Source organism: Manduca sexta, chromosome 21, assembly GCF_014839805.1.
Source record: "Manduca sexta isolate Smith_Timp_Sample1 chromosome 21, JHU_Msex_v1.0, whole genome shotgun sequence".
Taxonomy (NCBI): domain Eukaryota; kingdom Metazoa; phylum Arthropoda; class Insecta; order Lepidoptera; family Sphingidae; genus Manduca; species Manduca sexta.
The window spans coordinates 3444958-3466981 of record NC_051135.1 but is presented as its reverse complement, the minus strand read 5'-3'; the positions used below and the strand labels follow the sequence as shown (position 1 = coordinate 3466981).

The 22024-nt window shown below is 33.0% G+C and overlaps 1 protein-coding gene across 1 annotated transcript; it reads right to left on the bottom strand.

Moving 5' to 3' along the window:
- Positions 1–16094: 16094 nt before the first annotated feature.
- LOC115444256 (luciferin 4-monooxygenase) lies at positions 16095–20688 on the bottom strand. The gene is made up of 9 exons (XM_030169961.2): positions 20468–20688; positions 20190–20397; positions 19732–20047; positions 19507–19666; positions 19068–19213; positions 18716–18848; positions 18226–18447; positions 16634–16804; positions 16095–16556 (listed from the first exon to the last, which is right to left on the bottom strand). The coding sequence occupies exons 1-9, from the start codon at positions 20666–20668 to the stop codon at positions 16449–16451; spliced, it is 1665 nt and encodes a 554-aa protein (XP_030025821.2). The 5' UTR covers positions 20669–20688; the 3' UTR covers positions 16095–16448.
- Between the last annotated feature and the right edge of the window lie 1336 nt (positions 20689–22024).

Below are 22024 nucleotides of genomic sequence, written 5' to 3'. Positions count from 1 at the left end.
TCAGTATTTCCGCTGAGCTATTTTAGTGAAAATCCGCGATCATTTAAACAAATCTAAGTGAGACGTCTTCCAGCTTCAAAGTTTACTTAATACTTTAAACTGGTAATGAAGGCATTAAAGCGCGCTGAATGCATAAAGAATGAGGTGCCGCCACAATCTGCTATATAATTAGCCTCTTTATTAACTACATACTTTGTAACATTTCCTGTAATAATAATTATCCTGCATAATACTACTTTCTTATCGAAGTCATCATTAGTGATGCTGAATAAATAATAATAACTCTATACAATACACTTCCACAATAGAAGCTCGCAGTCACGATCACTTGCGTTTCATTAAAAACTTTAATGCTATTTGAAACACTTATGCGTTCATTAGATTCTGTACTAAGTTTAGTTACGTACTAAATACCTTTGAAAGCCACATGTTACTGGAAGCCCGAGACTTAGTTCAAGCGTCTACAGATAGATTAATTGGATTGTTTTATAGTCTCCATACAAGATGTATTGTATACATACGTCTTTACACGCCCCACTGTGTAAGTACACTAATAATTTGAAGTGGATTGCTATTGCAACAATGTTTGTGACTGCCATTGTAACAGTTGCTTGAGTGTGTTGCCCATTTTGTACAATACAATGCAGAATGTAATAGAGGGGTGAGTTTTTTGTAGGTATACAGAAATATAAGGGCGTGAATTGGCATCGTAAATATTGTATGTTGACATTATTAATAAAAAAATGTTTTTGCTGTAAAAAAAATTGACAATGACTTCTTCTATCGAAATATTGCCCATGAACTTAATTAAGAAGATTAATAATTTTAGACATACTTATTTCCGTGTATGTAAAACGTCTTATGCGTTACTGATTTTCCCAACATTAGACTAATTAAAAATGTTTGCCAATATGACCAATGACAGAGCGAGATCACTTTCAATTTCTGACATTCCGAGCAGCCCGCTCCAAACTAATTCCATAAAGTAATTGAGAAGGTTAGCTGGTTTGCGTATCGTCTTGTTTAATCTCCATTCATTGCCTTTCCCTCTCGTCAAACACCAATTTTGACGTGTTAATAGCCAAAGTTTATTTACGCGCCTATCGGCAAGCAAAATTAACACATTGAATTTTCATTTCATCGAGTAATTCCTATCTTTAAGACAAAGGATTTGTTTAAACACCTATTGATGAAGGCAATTTGTGCTCTTTTACAGTATTTTGCTGGTATAGGATATTAAAAATGTATACATTTAACGCGTTACATAATCGCTAGATTTATAAGGGTGATTATATAGTAAAATATAGATATTGTTACAATATTGTGGTATCATATTTGAAATTTCTAATAAGGTAACATAATATTATATGAAAAATAATTTTAGTTTTTCTGATTTTAAACACTTGTTCAAATTGACTCTACTGCACCTGATGGTAAGTAGAGTGAGTAGAATGTATACTGACGAGAGATGATTTCTCCTCGGCAGTCGAAACAATTATGCCGGCCTGTTGGAGCGGGATATACCTATAGTTGCTACTCACTTTCTCTTATCTTTTTTGCATTATTTTTGGTAGGATGTTGACAGATGTTGCTATTCTCGACTCGATCAGATTATGATTGAGCTAGAAATTTACTAAGCGCACAATTGAGAGATGAAATTGTAGTAACAATTGTGCTTCGTGTCGCATGCCATATCTATCTCAACGTAAAAGTTATATTTTTAGGAAACTGGTTGCTGAGGCCCAAAATCAAACTAATTTTCTTTCCTTTTTCTACAACCACTATCAATTTATATAACATTATTAACTTTATTGGATGGAGGTGGTAATAAGTGATTAATTACTACGTCTAGAGCACATGCACTTATTTAAAGTAGCTTATGTTGATGCATATGGCGACTTATAATAATACAAGTAACAAAAAATATATTTGTAAATAAAATAATATCGATTGCTAAATAAGGCGAAACAAACATAATAACGTTAATTGTAGTATAACAATATCAGTCATTATAATATGTAATTATTGCAATTCGTTAACTGGTGGTCAATTAAATAAAGTAATCAATGCAGCATTGTACGTGACAGTCAACGTAAATAATCACTTTGAATCGTTATTTATCTAAATTAATTAAATTTGAATATTAAATAAAGACAAGAGTATTTAAACTGAATACTATAGTACAATATACAATATGTCTATCGGTGACATACATATTTTAACACACGAGAAAGACGAAAAAAATATTTTAATCGAAATTCTAATTTTTGTGAGCGGTAATCGTATGTTTAATAATTTATTCAATAATTCAAGGTTGTGTTTCTTAATCTAAACAAATGCTAGTTGCAAATAGTGTCTTTTCTGTCATGAGTAATGAGCATTAGTCTACAAATACGTAAAACCTACCTACGTTACATTATGGGTAAATTAATAATATGGTAATAGTCAAGAGCATTAAAACCTGTACAAAGCTGACCCCTGTGTTTACAATTTCGGATGTACACTGATGTGTATACTGTTTATTGATGATTATAATCCACAAATAAAGAAATATAAACAAAGTTGACACAGTAATTTATTTGACATAATATTAAGTGGATTTTAGAAACAAAAGAAATATAAAAGCTTAGTTCTGATCCAAACCATACGACTAAAACATTGTAAAATAAGAAAGAAGTAGTAAAAAGGTTCAAAAAATATTTATGCATGTGAAATGAGGTAAATCCTTAGTAGATCCATGCAAGGATCAGCCAGTAGCGTCGCAATAAGATCCAGTCCGTTAGGCGTGCGTTAATAGGATCAAACCGGGCTTTATTTGGGACGCGTCCACGCGCTTTCACCTAACTTATCGAATTTACAAATCGGCTTACACTTCGTTAACCATATTCCATAGGCCCTGTTAACAGCGTTTAGAAAAATAATGAAACCAAATTGGCCACCGTAACGCTTTTGTTGAAATGATCTACCCTGCTCTGTGTTTGTTGAATTTATTTCCATTCGCACATTCGATTAAACATTAACAATTTACTTACAATGTAGTGTTGATGGAAGTGAAACAATTTTAGTTTAAGTAGAAAATAGGCGCAAAGCTTCTCCCGCTTAGTCTCTTAAATTATTAACCTTCGTAAGGGCGATACGCAGAAAGGTTTTGTCTTGTTTACGCGTTAAGGGAGACGGGGCAGGGAACTTAATACCCTATATCACTGTCGGGGTAATACAAACTAGCAGGGTCGCAACCTTTTCCACTAAATTACGTATCGGGAGACGGGATAATCCGAACTAAGTTGAATTACATTAAAGATACCAGCTAATCTGTAATAAGTGCACTGATTTTACTAGACTTGCGTATTCGTTTTTCTCGAACGCGTTAATTATGTGTTGAATGTCGAGAATAATATTTGTACAACAGTAAAGGTATTAGTTTATCGTTTTAATTGGAAATAGTTAAGTAGTGTGTAGATAAGTTAATTTAACTGTTTACTGTTTTAGAAGATTAATGTCATGATTTACATAGAAATTTTGCTAGATTCAGAAATTGGTACTCGCGCCTTAAATGCTCGAGATATGTCAATATTATGATAGTATAAACCCAGATTAGAATTACTAACGTAGTGTGACGGAATATAAACCGGTTTTCAACATAGCCCACTTTCCAAAATCCTACTACAACTTTACCAAACATTTCATATTATGTTGCTTCATGCATCTATGACCAAAAACGAAGTTGCATTTGCAACGGGTTCCAAAGGCACCGCCATTTTCAAAATGAGTGATATTTTTTCTGTAATGTGCCATGACAGTGGCCATGTTATTATATCCCTAAAGTATTTTTTTAATTAAAATAAATTTAAAATACATTGCATTGTTTTCACTATTGCAATAAATATGGTGCAACGAATGACAGGTTTTTCTTAACATTCCTCCAAGAAACAGTTTTAAGATTTTAAAATAAGCTGGGCCATCAAAGGTTCCGTTACCTTATAAAAGTTTTGTACTTTTTAATTACAATATTTTGTACTATTGAAATAAATAAAAACAACTTTAAATTTTTAGCTTTATATTATACTAAAAATTTTATGACAAAATGACTGTGACATACGGATGGACATAAGGAAACTACAAGCATTCCTTATTTTGTTACGAGAACTCTATAAAAGGAGTCATGAATCGTGAAAATAGGTCAGTTATTTAAATATTATATTCCATGTTGTATGTTATGGATTTGGAAGTTGAGAGAAACAGCATCAATATTGGTTATAAAATTGAGCAACAATTATTTTTTGCGAGGAATGAGCATGTAGATGTAAAAATTCGCGCACGCATTGTAATGACAGTGACTTTCAACAACACTGCATTATTTTTCATTTTTGCTGCATCATTTTCTGTTATTAAGCAAATAGCAGTGCGGGTTTTTGTAACATGGATATTTGAACGGTATTATTTGATCTGTATATTTAAGACGAGCTTTTGATTGCGGCTTCGCCTGCGTAAGAGAGTTTTGAAGATAAAAGTTTAGCTATATATTTTCCCAGGATAGAAAGTAGCCTATGTTCTTCCCAGGGTCTCAAACTCCGTTACGTAGTTTTTGAGTTTATCGCGTTCAGACAAATAAACGGGGGACATTGTTTTATATTTTTTTGAACTTTTTAAGAGGAACTGTTCCGTCATACATGATTGTTGCGTAACTTTAACCTATTACGCAGCGCACACAACGGAAGCTTTCAAAAGGAATAAATTTTCCCCGTTTTTGCAACATTTTTCATTGATGCTCTGCTCCTATTGGTTATAGCGTGATATTATATAACCTTCCTCGATAAATGGACTATTCAATACTAAAATATTTTTCAGTAGTTCCTGATTAGCGCTTTCAAACAAACTTTTCAGCTTTTTAATAGTGTAGGTTTATTTAAACTTTTGATTAATAAAAATAGACGTTGAGAAAAATGTAAATATTCAATGTTTAACAATTTTCAACTTAACATAAATGAACTGTTCCTTAATCTATGCACATCGTATATAAGTGTTGGAAACAAAAGAAGCCTCTTGGTGAATACATATTTTATCCTTTGTGCGCCTGTCTTTTGAACTCGAAGGGCATATTTTATGACTTTTTGATAAGCACTATCAGCCAGGGTACTGTTTCGTACTGAGAGGGGTTCTACGCGAAAGACTATGACGGTGACTTTGGAACGAATGTTCAAAATTGCTAAAAATCCAGTAGAATTTATTCAAGTTTCATAAATGCAGTACTTTTAAGATCAATTAGTCGGCGCAAATACCTTAGTTTGCTTGTGAGATTACGGCGTTAATATTAACTCCATAGCCGACGTAATATGTTCTTTTATACCTTAGTTAGAAGTTGATTTTTTGTTGCACACTTTTATTTTCCTTAACACAGTAATAGAGTACTGAAGGCGACAGTGGGACCTTAAATGAATGTATACATATAAAATACAAAATGACCACTAATTATTGGAAAAACTGACTCACATCATAGACGAACCAATATTTCTATCGCACGTTACAAGTAGATATGCTATCATAACGCTGAGCAGATGATCGTGTAAAGTAGGAAATTTCACTAAAAGACGGTGGAGGGACATCGCCTTAAACCCCTTTGGGATAAATATAGACAACAGGTTTTTTTGAGAGCTAAATTTCATTATAAAAGATACGAGTTATTTGTCTTAAATTCGTATGAGAAATAAATTTTTGTGAATTAAAATATTGTTTTAGTACAATATTTTATTTGATTTATATATGAATCATTTTGATATTAAGTGGTAATAACATTGATATTGGAAAACCTTCATGCTTCATTAAATAGTTTCTAAGAACGATAAGTATCCGTTGCGATAGACACCTAAATAAATAATTACTACGAAAAGTCCCTCACGTATCTAAAAGAATAACTATTAATCACACATTGTACTCGAACAAAACTCATTACTATTGCATGACTGTTTCCAGACGCCCTTAAGTACAAAGCAGAGTTATATTTTCATTCAAACAGTGATTTCTTAAAGTAACATACGGATTAAAAATTAATTTCATGAAATAAAATTTCGCCCTCCAGAGTGGTGCGACTTGCGAGCGGATTTCACCCCTCTCCGGGCGACCGTAACGCGCGAATGCCACTTACCTGTTACAACATATTGAATTATTTATGAAACTATCCACCTTATTCGATTGAAATATCGCGCCCGACGACGTACTCGGCAAATAGTAACGATAGATTCACTGCTTAAAGCTACTAATGATTGAGGTTTTTTATAAATCTGTTTACTCGTTAATTATAATAATGAGATGAAAGTTACGGTAAAACATTTCACACATAATTTTTATTAACTCTGTGTTATAATATGTCATTATTGAGCTAATATTAATATTTTTAGTGTTTATTGGTCAAGTATAAAGCTAACATTTTACGGATTGAATTGAATACAAATCCCAAACGCTTTAAAAGAACTTTATAAAAGAAAAAGAGAGTACATTTTGAATTTTTTACAATTGGCGCTCGTAACTTTAAATTCTTTTACCTTCGCCGGCTTCTTAGGGACTGCATGTAATACTTAACTCGACAGAATGACATTCGTTACATGCTAGTAAATTAATATGTATAGTGCAACTTAAAGTTCCTAGTTTGAAAGTGTAATTTTGGTTGTGGCTAATGAATAAAGGTACACATTAAATTCCAATTACTGTATAAATTGATGCCATTATCTATCATTTTGAACAAGCAAGTTAAAAACATAATGACTCGAAGTTACTACTCGCGCCGTCCCCGAATAGTTAAGGAATAAACTTTTATCGGCCAATGTGTAAGAATACTTATTCTCGTTTATTGCTCTTCGTCCAGTCATCTCTAAGGCTATTAAATTCGTAGGAATCGTCACATAAAACGCTGGAATCGATTTCGCATAAACGATAGACGTGACCAGCGGAAAAATATAGGTTTGTTTCGTCTCATTTGAACGGACCCGAGAGTGTTTTAATTGACAAATTTATTTTATAACTTATTAAAATCGGCATTCGACGGCATACTGAGCGCGTTTATAAAACGAGTTCGGGTAATTGAATATATTAAAAATACAAAACCATTCAGCTCAGTGATGGCTTATTGTTATTCTGAGATTTACAATACAATAGTTCCTGGAAATCCTCCGGACTGGACATCATTTATGTTATGATAGGAAAGTAACTGAATATTCCCAAATTCAATTACAAGTTTTGAGCGCTAGTGACCATCAGATTAAGGGCGGACCCCAAATCGAAATTAATTGGCTCATCCACGATATTGTTGTAGCTAAGAACCCTCATCTCTGTAGATTTATGTCTTGCAGAGAGATATAGAGGCACGCCGAGGACTTATTAACCAACTAAATGGTTTAAGAGCCCCTTATATGTCGACAGTGGCGCGATAATTTCACTTTAGAATACTTAAATGAGGTGTCTGATTTCATTAGCAAATACCGCAATAATGTATACGCTAGGTATTATATTGCTTCTTCGATTGCTTTGTTTATGTGATTGATCGTAGTTGTAGTAACTAAATTACTAATAATTATCGGTCAAAATTTAGGGTTTAGCATAGAAAATGTTACCATGTTGCTTAGAAACACTATACTATTATAAAATTAATAATTGCATGAACAACTTTAGGAGTTGTTAGTTTCATAATAATATCAAAGCATTATGCAACATTATAGTGCGCTTAAAATATTTTTTACTGTCTGGTGATAATTGCTGACGTAGTACTTACTATGTTTAACGTTAATCAAATTATAGTTTTTTTTCATATAAAATAGACCTCGATCACTACTTTATTAGAACGAAACACTGACCGATATTATTTGCTTATCAAGTTATCTATGAATGGACGGAAATCAATATCTATAGATTTGAGTTCACCAGTCAGGCGGTTATTACTGTGTCTACAGTGACTGGCATTAAAACCGGCCTTTTCTTATTATTTAAAGCAAGCCTTCAACGATATGTCTGTGTTAGTTTAATAAACATATTAACATGTAGCGACAGGTGACGACGTGAAATTAATGTTTGATTCATGACCAGTTATTATAACATACCTTTAAATATTATTCAGTTCAAAATATGCAGGCTTAAATAATATTTTGGATGTATTGAAATTTATGTAGATAACACAATATATGAAAGTAATCTTCAGACACTAGCTTCTAATTTATTTTGTTGGGAACGAAAATATATTCACTCAAGCACCACAAGTCTGCATTTAGCCAACAATCTGTTTTTTAATATAATTGTAAAATATTTTTATAATCTTTTTTCATGTCTCACAAAAAGTAAAAAAAAGGGGTGAACAATAAATTGTGGAAGATATGGAGACATAGGACTATTGCGATAATATTGCAACTTTTCGTCCGTCCTTTTCAGGTGGAAATATCGAATACAATATTACGCAAAGAGAGTAGCTAGCTGATCGCCTCGGTCTCGTAGTTGTATTGCGTAAGCGGTACGAGAACGATTGAAGTGCAGAGGTCCCGGGATCGATTTCCAGGTTGGCCTAAAAAATATTATGACTGGATTTTTCTATTTCAAGAATTACTCAGTCGCAGTTTGGAGTCAGGAAGTGGGTGGTATGATACCTTCATGCCTCGAAAAGTATGTAAAGTCGTTGGTGCTGCACCTGATCTGTCTCCGGTCATGTCGGTTTACCGTTTTACCGCACTATGAGAGTGAAGGAACGGTGATTGCATCTGTGTATTGTGCACTAGGTATTATATCTCCTACGTAAGTAACTGATTTTTTTATTTATCTGGATAGATGCAAGGGAAAATTTTATAACAATATTATGTTACATATTCATTATTAAGATCATGTAAGCGGACCTGTTTTGTTTCATAACCTAATACTGATGGAGCCTGGAATAGGCCACACCTAATTTCTCGATTCTGGCGAGATTGTGCTAATTCACTTCCTGATTTGACTCTAAATTAATTAAGTTATTTTACTTTATTGTAATAATCTATGTTGAACTGTAAAAAATACAGAATGTATAAAAGCTGTGAATTATATTACAATATAAAATCAGTTCTTTAGACCAAAGCAGACATTAAATCTGGCGAATTGCTGAAGGGTTTCCCTTTAATTGTAGTAAGGGTCAAACAGCTCTTTTGTCAAACAATTAGTCGTGATGTTATCGCTCGTTTCCATCATTCACCTTTCCCCGTTACTTGTCGACATTGTCGGTAGACTTCTGAGTGAATGATTTTCAATAGTCCGCGCGCAAAACTGTTCAACTACTCTGAGTTATAAGACTTCAAATGATTATTGCAGTAAAAACAGAACGTTTTCCAATAAAACTGTTCAGTAAATGTCGCATTATTTTTCATCATTGATAGGCGAAGGCGTTTAGTTCAAACGTCCACAATTAAAAGTAAGTAATATGTTGTACGCTTTCTATATTGCCGCATTTCACGCGATTTTGTTGATAGAACGTTGGGTAGCAGCAATATTTCATTTCGTATCCTTTTAAATGTCTAGTGTATGAAATATGGTCACATAAATAACTGTTTAGTAAAACTATCAAAAGAAACATGATAAATAAATAACCTTATAAAGTTTCATTTAATAGTTTTAAATATAGCGGATATATAATATTACAAAGGATTTGATGTGATGTTAGCAAATGAATTTAAGATAAAAAAAAACCCTAAAAAATATTTTTGATTTTATTTAATAGTCACACAAAAATAATGACATCAAAACCCGTTAAAAGAGAGTTGGTGTAGATTCACGAGTCGAGTGGCACATCTGTTACCGGACGGCTCGCTCCTCTGACTTGTAATAATGGAATTAACGAGCTGGTTATGAACAAACGGCGTCTTCATTTCCAGGGTCCGCGCTTATGCGTCCTTTGCCCTATTTCACTGCCACACCATTACGCTGAGCTAAATAATGTGCCCAATATCGCGCTTTCAAGACCCCCCACTATGGCTGCATATTTTTCAATTGTTTATGACGATTTTGTGAAGCTATATTGTGCGTAGGTTCTGTGACGTAGTTGTGGGATTTTTTATAGCAGTTGGCAAATGAACTAGTCCGTTACCTGCTTTAAGCAATCTTCACCGCCCATAATCACTCGCAATTATTATCAGAAGTATCATGGATGCGCTATCAGCCTTATACGAAAAGTAGAACTTGGTAGAGGAGAAAGAATAATTAATAATTCAAATTATTTCAGTTACCATACGAAACATGTCTCTTGATTTTCAACCAGAAATGTATGGCACTACCCTGGTCGAGTCGAGCTATTCATGGCGAAGATAAATAAGTCATCAGTGAGGCCCTACCACTTAAAATATAGACTAATTGTTTTCGATAGACATAACCATTTTCCACTTTAATCACGTTTATTAACCAGAGTACAAACCGAATTTACGCCATCACGCGTACAAAATCCATTCACTAAATAGCCCCATCTCGTATAATGGGAGAGGCTGTGTAATCAAATTAATTAGTAGCGAGATGAAGCTACATGCTAGTTGCACAGTATCCCGCCTTCGGGACGGGCATCCCTTGCGGTCGTCCAGCTTTGTATCCTTATAATATAAATTAATGTTTTTTCTCAACTACGGTACAAATATATTTGTTTTTAGACTTTTTAAATATTGCTTATTAATTTTGAGAACTTTATGCGTAGAGATCTATGTATATACTTAAAATATTCCTTCCTGCTATATTATAACTAATTTAATGCGATTATGATGGTCTACGTAGGATTGAATTAAAGAGTTTTAGTTAGTTGCTTTAACGTTAAAAACTGAAAGGGTGATGCACACACGAAATGTTTAAGTGAAGTTTAAAACGGCGCACAATTTTAATCAAATTACTAACTTATTTCATAGGATGCTATACTCTAATAGGCTTGAGAGAAATTCAAGCAACGTTCTTTCTATGCGTACGTACACCCTTTTCGTATAATTTAATTAGTGTAATACAGTAAACTCCTCCCTTTTTAGTCCTTACTACATTTTCATTCTGCATATTGATATAAGTATTTTATGAGTTGAGAATATTTAATATATTATAGGCTTATATTATAGAAACCGCGGCTTCAGTCCCATTTAACATTAAATAATAAAGTTAATTTCACATATTAGGCATATAGAGCAAGATTAACACATGTCAGTTTCAAAACGTAATGTAAAAACGCTTTATAATAAGTATTTATTTATATATCAACCAGATTTATCAAAGAACGTACAAATATAGAAATATATCTTTAACAGCAAGAATGTAAGTTTAATTTATGAAAACTGGACATAAATATAATTTTGTAAGTAAAGATAATCATTACTTTTGGTGGTGAAAGTGAGCACTACATAGTTAAACATGTGCACCCACATAGCTTTATATGTTTGTACTTGCCAACAATCAAAATAAAGCTTTTTAGATTAGAGTAGGTATAATATTGGGGGAAGCGAAGAGTACAATACAATTTTACAAGGAACAAAATGACAGGCGGCATATTTCTGTTGTTCATCTATGTTCTCCTATAAATCACGAACCCTTGTCTGCGAACAGCTCCAAATCGGACAGGTTTTGTAAAGACTGCGCAATAAACTCACAGATTTACAAATGAAGGAACTAACTGCTAACATTGTTGTGTACTACTTTGTGAAAGTTTTATTATAACAAACGCTGGTTGTTTTATTTTACTTCAAACATCACTCAGCTGTAAGTGAAACTTATAATTGGGTCATTGTTTGTTGCTCAAGAATAAATAATACTCCGGGAATAATTATTCTTCATTTATTACACATGAACAAACACAAAGAAAACAGAAGACAACAAAACAAATAAGCGCTTCAGCACTCAATTCTATTTACTTACCCAAATTACAGATTCTAATTTTCATATTCTATTATTTTCTTATCGTGCCAGGTATTATACCAGTATTACTATACGGGTAATAACCCCCGAGTGCGGTTTAATAAGACCGTGTTATTTTAACAAGAAGCGAACTATTTGATGGATCACTTCTCCCGGCCGAGAGCCTTACGGCACGTTACGAGTTTTACTTGGCGTTAAAACTAGACGGACAAACTTTACTTAAAGTTCACAAGTGCTAATCAATCATCATTGGCCAATGATCTGTGAACGCAGCCTTATGTAAGAAAATTTACGTTAGTTCGTGAAATGAATCATTGGTAGGTTTGGTATACCGGCATATTGATATGTCTTAGTGGTAACTTACTTATTCTTTAGAGTGAAGATTATGCAGGATTTGTATAATTAGAATATATGGTTTTATTCAAGTTTTATAATGCCTGTAGTATATGCGAGAAGGCAATAAGTGAATTGAATATCAAAAGGAAAGGTTTCTGTTTGATGTTGTTATAAAGAAAGATTCACGAAGTCACACGAAGAATTGCCTAGCAATTGTAGCACAACACAATTAGAAGATAGTTTCTATGATGTAATATCTGTAATGTACATTATTAGTTATGTTTTTGTAAAAATAAATAAAATGAGAACATGTAAAAATATTTATTAATAAATAGGGATAGCATACAGAAGCATTACGAAAAATCAATTTCGTAGCTAGAAGTAAAACGGAAAAAATCTTTCAGAGGCGAGAATAACATAAATATTTTGTGTGACAAAGTAAAAATACTCGATGTAAAAGAAACTTTCAAATAAACAATGAATTACAAACACTGAGAAACTTGCAAAAGAAGTTGTTTAAGTGTTGAACTTTTTAGATCCCTTTTTGTGGTTTCAGCTTTTTTGCGACATCTATTGTTATATGAGATTACATAAACAACTCGTATTATATTTTACATCCCTTTGAATATGTTAGATAATTCTAAAGTTACGAACTGCCCAGAAATCCGAATAGGAGTGCCATATTGTATATTGAAATAATCATTGATTAAGAACACCAAGGAACAAACTAATGAGTGTGTTTTTGATACTACTTATATATAAAAAGATCAGTCACTATAATAATCTTACCAACGGTGCATTATATACGGTCAAACTTCTGAGCATGGGTCTCTTCTACTACTAAGAGAGTTTCAGGTTTTAGTCTACTATCGCCCAGTGCGTTTTGGCAGATTTCACATACCGAGAAACAGGAGAAAACAACTTCCATATAACATTAAAACTCCATCTCAGACCGTAGTAAAGAAATTTTAACGCGGATTCCTTTCTCAGAAGATATTTATGCCCGTAAATATTCTACTTGATTTATGTACATCCGAGTTGGTCGATGTATTCATTCTTAAGTAACTAATGAACTAAAATTATCCATAATTATATACACTGTTCCACTATATTGGCTTAACTATTTTGTAAAGAAAATACATAATCAGGAACGTGAATAAGCTTAAATAAATACAATAATAAAATAATGTTCCTCGTCGCAATACACAATCGTGCCGTGATTGTGCGCAAGGCATATGGGGAGGCATTTTGCAGCTTTTGTAAACGTCTCTAAGCCATATTAAACCCGGGGCGTTATGGAGGCTTAGTGGATTTATTTTATTACTTTTACTTATTCAGCGTCTAGATTGTGGGTGTGATGACCGTCCCGCCGCGTTTAGGAGCTACTTTGTTAATTAAACTGCAGCAGTAATGACGGTCGACGTATTTTTATCTTGTTAAACATAATCTGATTTGTCTGAAAAAATCTGTATCGTTATTTTATAATCTTAGAATCATGAATCGCGCCTTTTTATATTTTCAGAGGTGGACAGAAGTACAATAAATTTCGACAGTTATATAACGTCTCATGTAGTAATAGATCCTCTTGTTATTTCCCGGCACACAAAACAGAAAAATGTAATATCGATGGACTCCGGTTCAACGTAGTTGCCGCGTACGCAATAGAACTACGCCGTCCAGGAATCTTAAAACTCCGTTAATATAATAGGTACTAGAAAAATATAAATCGGTTGTTGGTAAATATTAAACATGCTTTCTCTCGGATAGGGTGTAGAGCGGCAACTGGTACCCTTTTGTTATTTCAATGCCATCTCACAATTACCTATTTTGAAGAGTGACTTTACCAACATAAAAAATATATATCTTTAATACGTGCAACTGTTATTTTTAACCGATGTTAAAAAGAAGGAGGTTTTGTGTTCGTCTGTATGTATGTTTTTTTTGTCCAATTATTCACATACTAGATCAGAATGAAACTCTAAACTTTGCGTTTTATTCCTTAAAAACTATATTTAATCTATGCGAACTAAGCAGTCGTGTAAAACCTTGAGATAAGAAATCATAATACAGGTAAGTACAACACACATCCAACTGATTTTGTATCTTATGAGTTTTATTGTTTTAAATGGCATGTAAGTTGTAGCTAGAAACTTATCTTACCTTTATGTCTTTTAACTTAAGATAAATGAACAAAAACAATGTAAAAAAAAACATTGAACATATGAAATGATGAGATATTAATCTGCAAAAGGAATACGAAATTTATAATATTATTTCTTTAGCCGTGTGGTCCATACATTTTTTGCGTTCTGCAATCGAGATTCCTCTGAAAATATTTAATCAATTACCGGACGCTTAATTTGATTTAATTTTACATCCTTTGCATTTAATTAAAAGATTCTTTATTGCATGTCAAAAAAAAAAGAACACGTACAATTATATATTACAGTGCGACTTAAAAGGATATGGAAAATAAGTAAAATATATTACAGTTATATTTACCGATGATCTTTAATTAGTATTTTATATACAGGATAATGAAAAACACGTATAGATTACACGTATCCGAAATCCCAAATAATTAAAATAAGTCAATAGATTGCACCGTTAGCACCCTTTTTATGCCTGGCCTTGTTTACAAACTCTTAAAACGAGTGTGTACAAAGGGGAGAGCAATAAAAAAATCAAGCCAAACTCTCCAACTCAAGGGACTTAATTGCTCTATTTCCACGCAGTATCAAAGGTACTCTGACGCAATTACGAGCTCCCAGCCAATGCGTTCTCGCTTATAACACTCTGGTACGATTAAGCGATTCAATTTTCCGAGCGGTAGTCATAAATGACGAGTTTCTAGCCTGATATGAATTTTAAAGTTGGACAGCGACCAAGTAAAGGCCATTCTGATAAATGTACACTTGTACGTAATTAAATTTAACTTGCGCCAACTAATGGACAAATATTTTGTATCTTTTAGTTGTTTTAATTATACATTAGAATAAAAAAAAGAAGGTCTTTGTTTCTTTTGGGAAATAAAACCTATTAAAAGAATAATGGGCCAAGGAAGTCAGAGAAAAACATTTAAAATTATACAAACGTGGATCATTTAATTTCACGGAGCGGGCACTCGAACGTGGAGTAATGTAGTTAGTTAAGGCAACCTCCAAAGCTATTCCTTAATCTTGAAAATAAAGCTTTCCACAATCAAGTCAATCACGCCTGTTTAACTCGATTTTCTTTTAAGAAACCTATTATAGCCCGCAGGGACCATTCCCGGGAAGAGTCTGCAAGCTAAATTGCTTTGAGGTAGAACCAGTCAATTTAAATTGTAAAAAGAATGTGATTTAAAAAAAGCATGCAAATGATACTTTTAGAAGCTCTTACTGTAATTAATGTTTAAGACTGTAATTAAATGTTTTCGATTTATTTAATATTGCAATTTGCGGTATATTTTAATATACTATCTTTATGATGTTTTTAGATTAATAAAATAAAAATAAAAAATAGGAAAACACAAGACATATACTTAGTTTAATGAAAAAATATTAAATTATTGCTACTAAATAATGTCATACGAAGGTTGAAAAGGATCAATGGTAATCGACCGTAGTGATAATTCTGTTATCTAATTTATCAGAAACTTGGTTTATATTAAATTCCTTGGTAATTGTCCTATAAGCACAACAACAATAGCTGGGCGAAGCCGTTAATTATATGAAAATTCTTGGACTTGATCGGCTAGACTTCAGGAATAATTTTAGATTAGGCTAATGCTATAAGGAAAATATTTAGGTTGAGTAAAACGCCAATGTAAAATATGTTGTTTTTATTGATAAGTATAAAGAAATTATTTTCTGAATGATAACATGATTTTCATTATATAATTATTTTCGGATATTGTCTTCGTTGTTAATCGTGGTTATGAGTCTGTCGAGTTCCTGGGTTTGATTCCGATTTCTCACCATAAAAAAAATATAAAGCTGCTAAAATAAAATCGACGAGTGGGTCCTCTGATTAAGTCCACTTCATACTACATCTTTAGGGATAACGTAGGTATGGTTTTATTTAAGTTTAGGTAAACATTTGTGTAAGGAATTTAATAGTCTGCTATTATTTAGAGTTCATAACTTATCCATAGGTATAATTATTATACATAGTATATATCTGGTAAATATCTAAAAAGAGATTTGCTATCTCACGTTTATATCGGCGTTAATATTAACGGCACGGGAATATGCACTTTAATTTAACATATTTCTTAGCTGATGGCGCAAAATCTTTCCTCTAGGATTTCTTGGCAATTTTTCAATGAAGTTAACTCCACCTCTTAACTGCATATAAGGTGGAACCTGTGAGAATAATAAAATTATAATAATAACAACGTAATATTATTGCAATTCATATACTAAATAATTGCAACACTGACCTCCGTAGAAACATAATCAATTAATTCTTTCTCAGTAACATTAGAACCTGGTTGTCTAACAACGAAGGCGGTTGGTTCTTCACCATAATCAGGCACTGGTTTCCCAACCACACCGGCCTCATAAACCTCTGGATGTGACTGCAGTATTGTCTCCAACTCTAAAGGCGCGACCTGTACAAAACAAAATCTAAAAGCGTTTGCGAATTGTGTTTGAAACTACGACTAACGGCCGGCTATTCTCATAGACACCTAATTTTACTGCAGCCTCTCTATACACATTCATGTTAGTACTGGTCGTAACCGATTCTGGGCCGGCTCATGTACTAGGTCGAGTGTAGTGCATAAGCCACTAAATTCGCAAATACGCTAGCTGTGGATACTGTTTGGGTACACGCTAGATTTGAATCATGTCATTTTATAACATTGACTGATAACTCAATGGAAATGTCTGAGATACGGTAACGGATAGAAGTTTGAGTTGAAATGTATGAATTTGGCACTATTGTTTTATTAACAACATACGGCCTAGCAACATTTTCTATAGCCGATCAACTAGCCTAATCATCAAAAAGTAGGTAGGTTATGAGCCTATATAAATACTTTACTGTTATTCCCAAAAATTGCAGTTTTAAAGTCAAGTGCTGGTCTGTACAGGAAGTGGTTCTAGAAAATGTGACATTCTGGTGCACTTGATATGCCCTTCTAGTGTCAACGACTATCATGAGATTCGCCACCCGAATAAACTTGAAAAGCAATTATTGTCGCTTACAAAACTCTTTCGGCTCACTGCTGTGTAAACATGGTACGTTGACTCTCCGACAGATTTTCGCTTGCGATTTTTATTCAATCCACTGATAAAAATACGAACCGGAATGACACTGGGGAATATTTATTATTTTTCTATATAAACAAAGCTATTTTTAAAATGAAGGAAACAAAATTATTTAATTTTATAAAACCTAATTAATCTTTATATTATATTTTGTGTTACGATTAAAAATTTTAAGATTTCATTATGCCTTATTCATTTTAAAATTAGATTTATATTAATATAATACAGTTTACGACTTACTAATCACATACTTCGGTTCAAAGGGATTCATTTGCGTTTCGTATCAGCCGGTGCGATAATCGCTTCAACGGTATTTACGTACGATGGAATTAGTATGTGAGTGTCGACGTACATCTCGGCGTTATGTAAACAGATTGACAGATTGAACTTGGTGTTGGTTCACTCGCTTTCGACTATCACTTGACATAGCTAGTTTTGGAATCTAGTAGCGGAAAATCATATAATTATATTCTTGCAAGCGCGATTCTTTTACTTTTGTCAATTAATTATTGTTCTGCCTATACGAGAATGATTTCTTGTATAAATCAAGTTTAAATCCTTATTTTTATCACCGAGAAAGTCACACTGTGCTTACTGTTTGCGCATTGGGTTCGTCTGAAATATGTTTACATACATATTTTTTAACTTAAATTTGTTATGCAGTGATTAAAAAGTAAGCGTATAATGTGCTAAAACCGAGAGAAATTTATTTTCTATACCTTTTATAAAATAACGACATAAAAATTCGTATATAGCTTACCTTGTAACCATCATAAACGATGATTTCTTTCATTCTATCAACAATATAAAAATATCTGTCTTCGTCGTAATACCCTAAGTCACCAGTTTTGAAGAAGCCCTCCTCATCTAAATAAATTGAAGGATCTACTCCTACGTAACCCTTCATAAAGACGGGGCCTCTAAGGCAAATTTCACCACGCTCGTTTGGACCCAGAATTTTGCGGGTTTCTGAGTCTACAACCTGAAATAAAATATTTTATATCGAGGTCGCGAAGCCAAAGAGTTTTCAAGAACAAATAGTGTACAATGAGCAGGTATGAATTTAAAAGGTCTTATTTAGCCTCTGAAAGGTTCTTATTTGCAAGAAATTGTTTCTGGACTTCTTTATCTCTGTAAAAAGTGTACCTGAGAAGGTATTAAAATTAATATTTAACGAATAGCTAGAATTATTACTGCCGTTCTGTGGTAAAACATTATTAACAATAATGTTATACTTTCATTTTTATTACCTTCAAAGTGATTCCCGGGGAAGCCATACCGACACTGCCTAGTTTAGAGCCTTTTGTTCCCCAGCTTTCGGAAGTCAGCTCACCCGCTTCTGTCATTCCGTACCCTTGTAAAATATTTTTCAATTTTGGAAACCTGTGTAACATATTTATATGATTTTTTTATTCATGAGTGTCATGTGTTTCGATTTATATTTTTCGGATTTAGTTTTGAGCGTGAACTAATAGAAAATATCATACAAAAAATCGAGATGCAAACAAAGTGATACATAAAAGCATGAAATATTTTTGGGAATACTAACAGATATTAATACAAATACCAACAGATACATGTTAAAAGTAACTTTATTTTTACCTAGATTTGACTGTTTTTATAGTTTTGCTGTGAAGAGGCGATGAACGAGAATAAATTGTGTGAAGTGAACTAAGGTTGTACTTCTCAGCATCGTCAGCTTTCGATAAGTAACCAACGAGAGATGGAACCACAAATGCGATGTTTACCTGCATTTATAAAAGAATTAGTTTTATCAGACTACTACATAAGACTATAATAGACTAATAGACTGCATAGACCTTATGTAGACTATATTTACTTCATAAGGTCTATGCAGACAGTGTATTCTAAACGTACCGGTGACATGTGCGCTCCTCGCGTTTTGAGCGAGCACTTTATTTTGTATATAAAAGTAAGTACATAATCCTTACCGTTTTGCATTTACTCGCGTTTAAATCACGTTGTCATTTGTAAAAAACATAGTTATTATAGGCTCTTATTAAACTTGTTTCAGACTTACTTGGTTATTTTCAACGCTTTTAAGAAACGATTCAGGGGTGGCATGATTTACATAAACAATTTTTCTTCCGAGTGCCAAAAACTTATATGTCATGAAAGTATCGTAATTATGATACCACTCTCCAAACAGGAAGGCCGTTTTGAGAGATTCATCGCTAAAACTGAATAAAATATTTTTGAAAAATGTTTTACAAATAACAAGTTACAAAAAATCATTATAACTTACTCATCCGGTAAACTATTTAGAATGCAATTTAAGTGTGTCAACTGAACACCTTTCGGCATGCCGGTGGTTCCCGAAGAATACAAAATGAAAGCCGTATCTATCTGGCCGTGTACAGACGCTGGCTCGAATCGATTTACGTCAACATCGCTCAATATCAAGCTTTTTATTGAAACTCCATCGTCCATTGCATCGTCCAATGTGAACAATTTGTGTATGCAGTCAAAACTTTTTAATATGTCGCTATACATTGTCCAAAATGTGTGCGAGCATATAAAATATTTTGGTTTTGCCACGGATAGCTTGTGTTTTAATGCAGCTGCAAATAAAATCTTACTGAATATTCTAAATTTAGTTGTCTATTGATTAAAATATGTTTTATTTTTGTCACTCCAAATAGTAAATTGAATCAGGTCATTGAGTTACCACATTGAGAATAAATTTAAGAAGTTTACACTCACCTCTGCCACTCTTTAAATCATAAGGGGTGTATGTCGCACCAGTGAACACGATCCCAAGAACGGTTGGAACAAATTCATTGCGTTTTTCCGATCCCACTGCAACCGTGTCGCCTCGCCCGACCCCTAACTTTGTCAGGAGAGTGGATAGATTGACGGCGTATTGTGTAAATTCCTTGTATGTTAGTTTTTCACCAGTGTCTGAGTTTTCCTTTATAACATTAGGTGGATGTAGAAAATAAATTACTTTAGAACGGAGGTATGAATAATTTATGTCTTACCAAAGCTATTTCATCATTTCTCAGTTTAATCTTGTCTAGTATGTATTTTCCGAAATTCAAGTGCGCCGGTACTTGTATGTTTTCGTTACCACGCACGTAATTATCATGAACGAACATTTTAAAGCGAAAATTTAAAACAACACTTGTTATTTGCAACAAGTTCGACTGACAACTCGCTGCCGAAGTGAGTAGGCAAAGCATAGATACAAGTCTTAATTAACATTTTATCTACGTAAGTAATGTAATTGATTATTGACTCGTAATGAATTAATTGTCTTTCTGTGTTATTATTGATATTAGCTATGCGAACCTTTGTAATGATGTTTGGTTGTTTGTTGAAAGTAAATGCAATCTCTTTTAAATTAATTTGCATAAAATTCGCCACATTGCCCAACCAAATCCTTGAATAACATGATAATACTACTTTACATTGAGGAAAAGTTCAAATATTACTTTTGTTCCGGGAAAGGTTTTACGTAGGCGAAGTCGCAACCGATTTCTAGTTTATAATAAATTGTTTTCCACAGATAACAATACATGATACTGTGAAGGCATTAACCTATTAACAATTATATTGTGACTTCATTTTTCTAACTTCTAACTAATTATATGTATTTGAATACATTCTTATTTATTTGTCGCAATTATCTTATGCTATAGGTTTCTTAAACGACATGTTTAGTGTAATATTTATTAGTATCTGGGCGACCTAACTTCATTTGGCTTATATTTATACTTGGCTATACTTTTGGCACCGAAGTGTCATTTACGCAAAATGGGCTCGGCAGTCCAAATGGGTGGAAGTCCAAATTCCGCCCCAACTGGTTGCATAAAAAATGAATATTAATATGTCATGCTAATTTTCGGAATTAAATATATCATGTTTCTTCATTTCATTAAAATCAGATTTGTTTTACTATGTTTTATCCTCTATGACCCCTGTGGCGGCAGATTTCTAACGGAAAAAGATCGATAATGCATAACTTTAAAATAATATAGTTTAAGTTATATTTAAAATATATAAAATTACCCACGACCTAAAAAACTTCTCAAAAGGAAAAAATATATTTTTTGTTTATTCTTAATAAGAACTTACCTAGTAATATTTTGATTCAAACGTTGTTGTATCCAAGGATCACTAAGGAACTATTTTTATCGCTCCGTTCCCAGTTTTTGTCCCCCAATGCGAGGGCGCTTTAGTCGAAATAGTACTAGGTAGGGACTGTAATCTTAAAGGATAATCAAACAAACTTTATTTTTTATTCGTCGGGTGTTATTTAATTTAAATTCAGTTTTATTTAAAAATCTTTTAAATGATTTTTTTACTCTCATGGGGCCTCGATCATCTATTTCGAATTACATAATTAAACACGCTATATTTGCTGTAAATTGCTGAGGAGTTGGGTAACCCGCAGACTAATTGATACTGCAGCATCAGCCACATCTTGAAAACACCGCCGAAGTACAATACTTCAAATTTCTAATCAATGAACCTGTGAAAGAAGGAAATGAACTTTCGATATTCAAATGCCTGAACATATCTTCATAAATCATAGC

What these genes read in the sequence shown, in the direction of transcription:
- LOC115444256 (XM_030169961.2), bottom strand. Translation starts at nt 20,668, where the DNA reads ATGCTTTGCCTACTCACTTCGGCAGCGAGTTGTCAGTCGAACTTGTTG. An exon ending in CTAAATAGTTTACCGGATGA is followed by an intron (nt 19,667 to 19,731) that starts GTAAGTTATAAT and finishes TATTTTATTCAG; the next exon opens with TTTTAGCGATGAATCTCTCA. An exon ending in ATAAAAACAGTCAAATCTAG is followed by an intron (nt 18,849 to 19,067) that starts GTAAAAATAAAG and finishes TATGTTACACAG; the next exon opens with GTTTCCAAAATTGAAAAATA.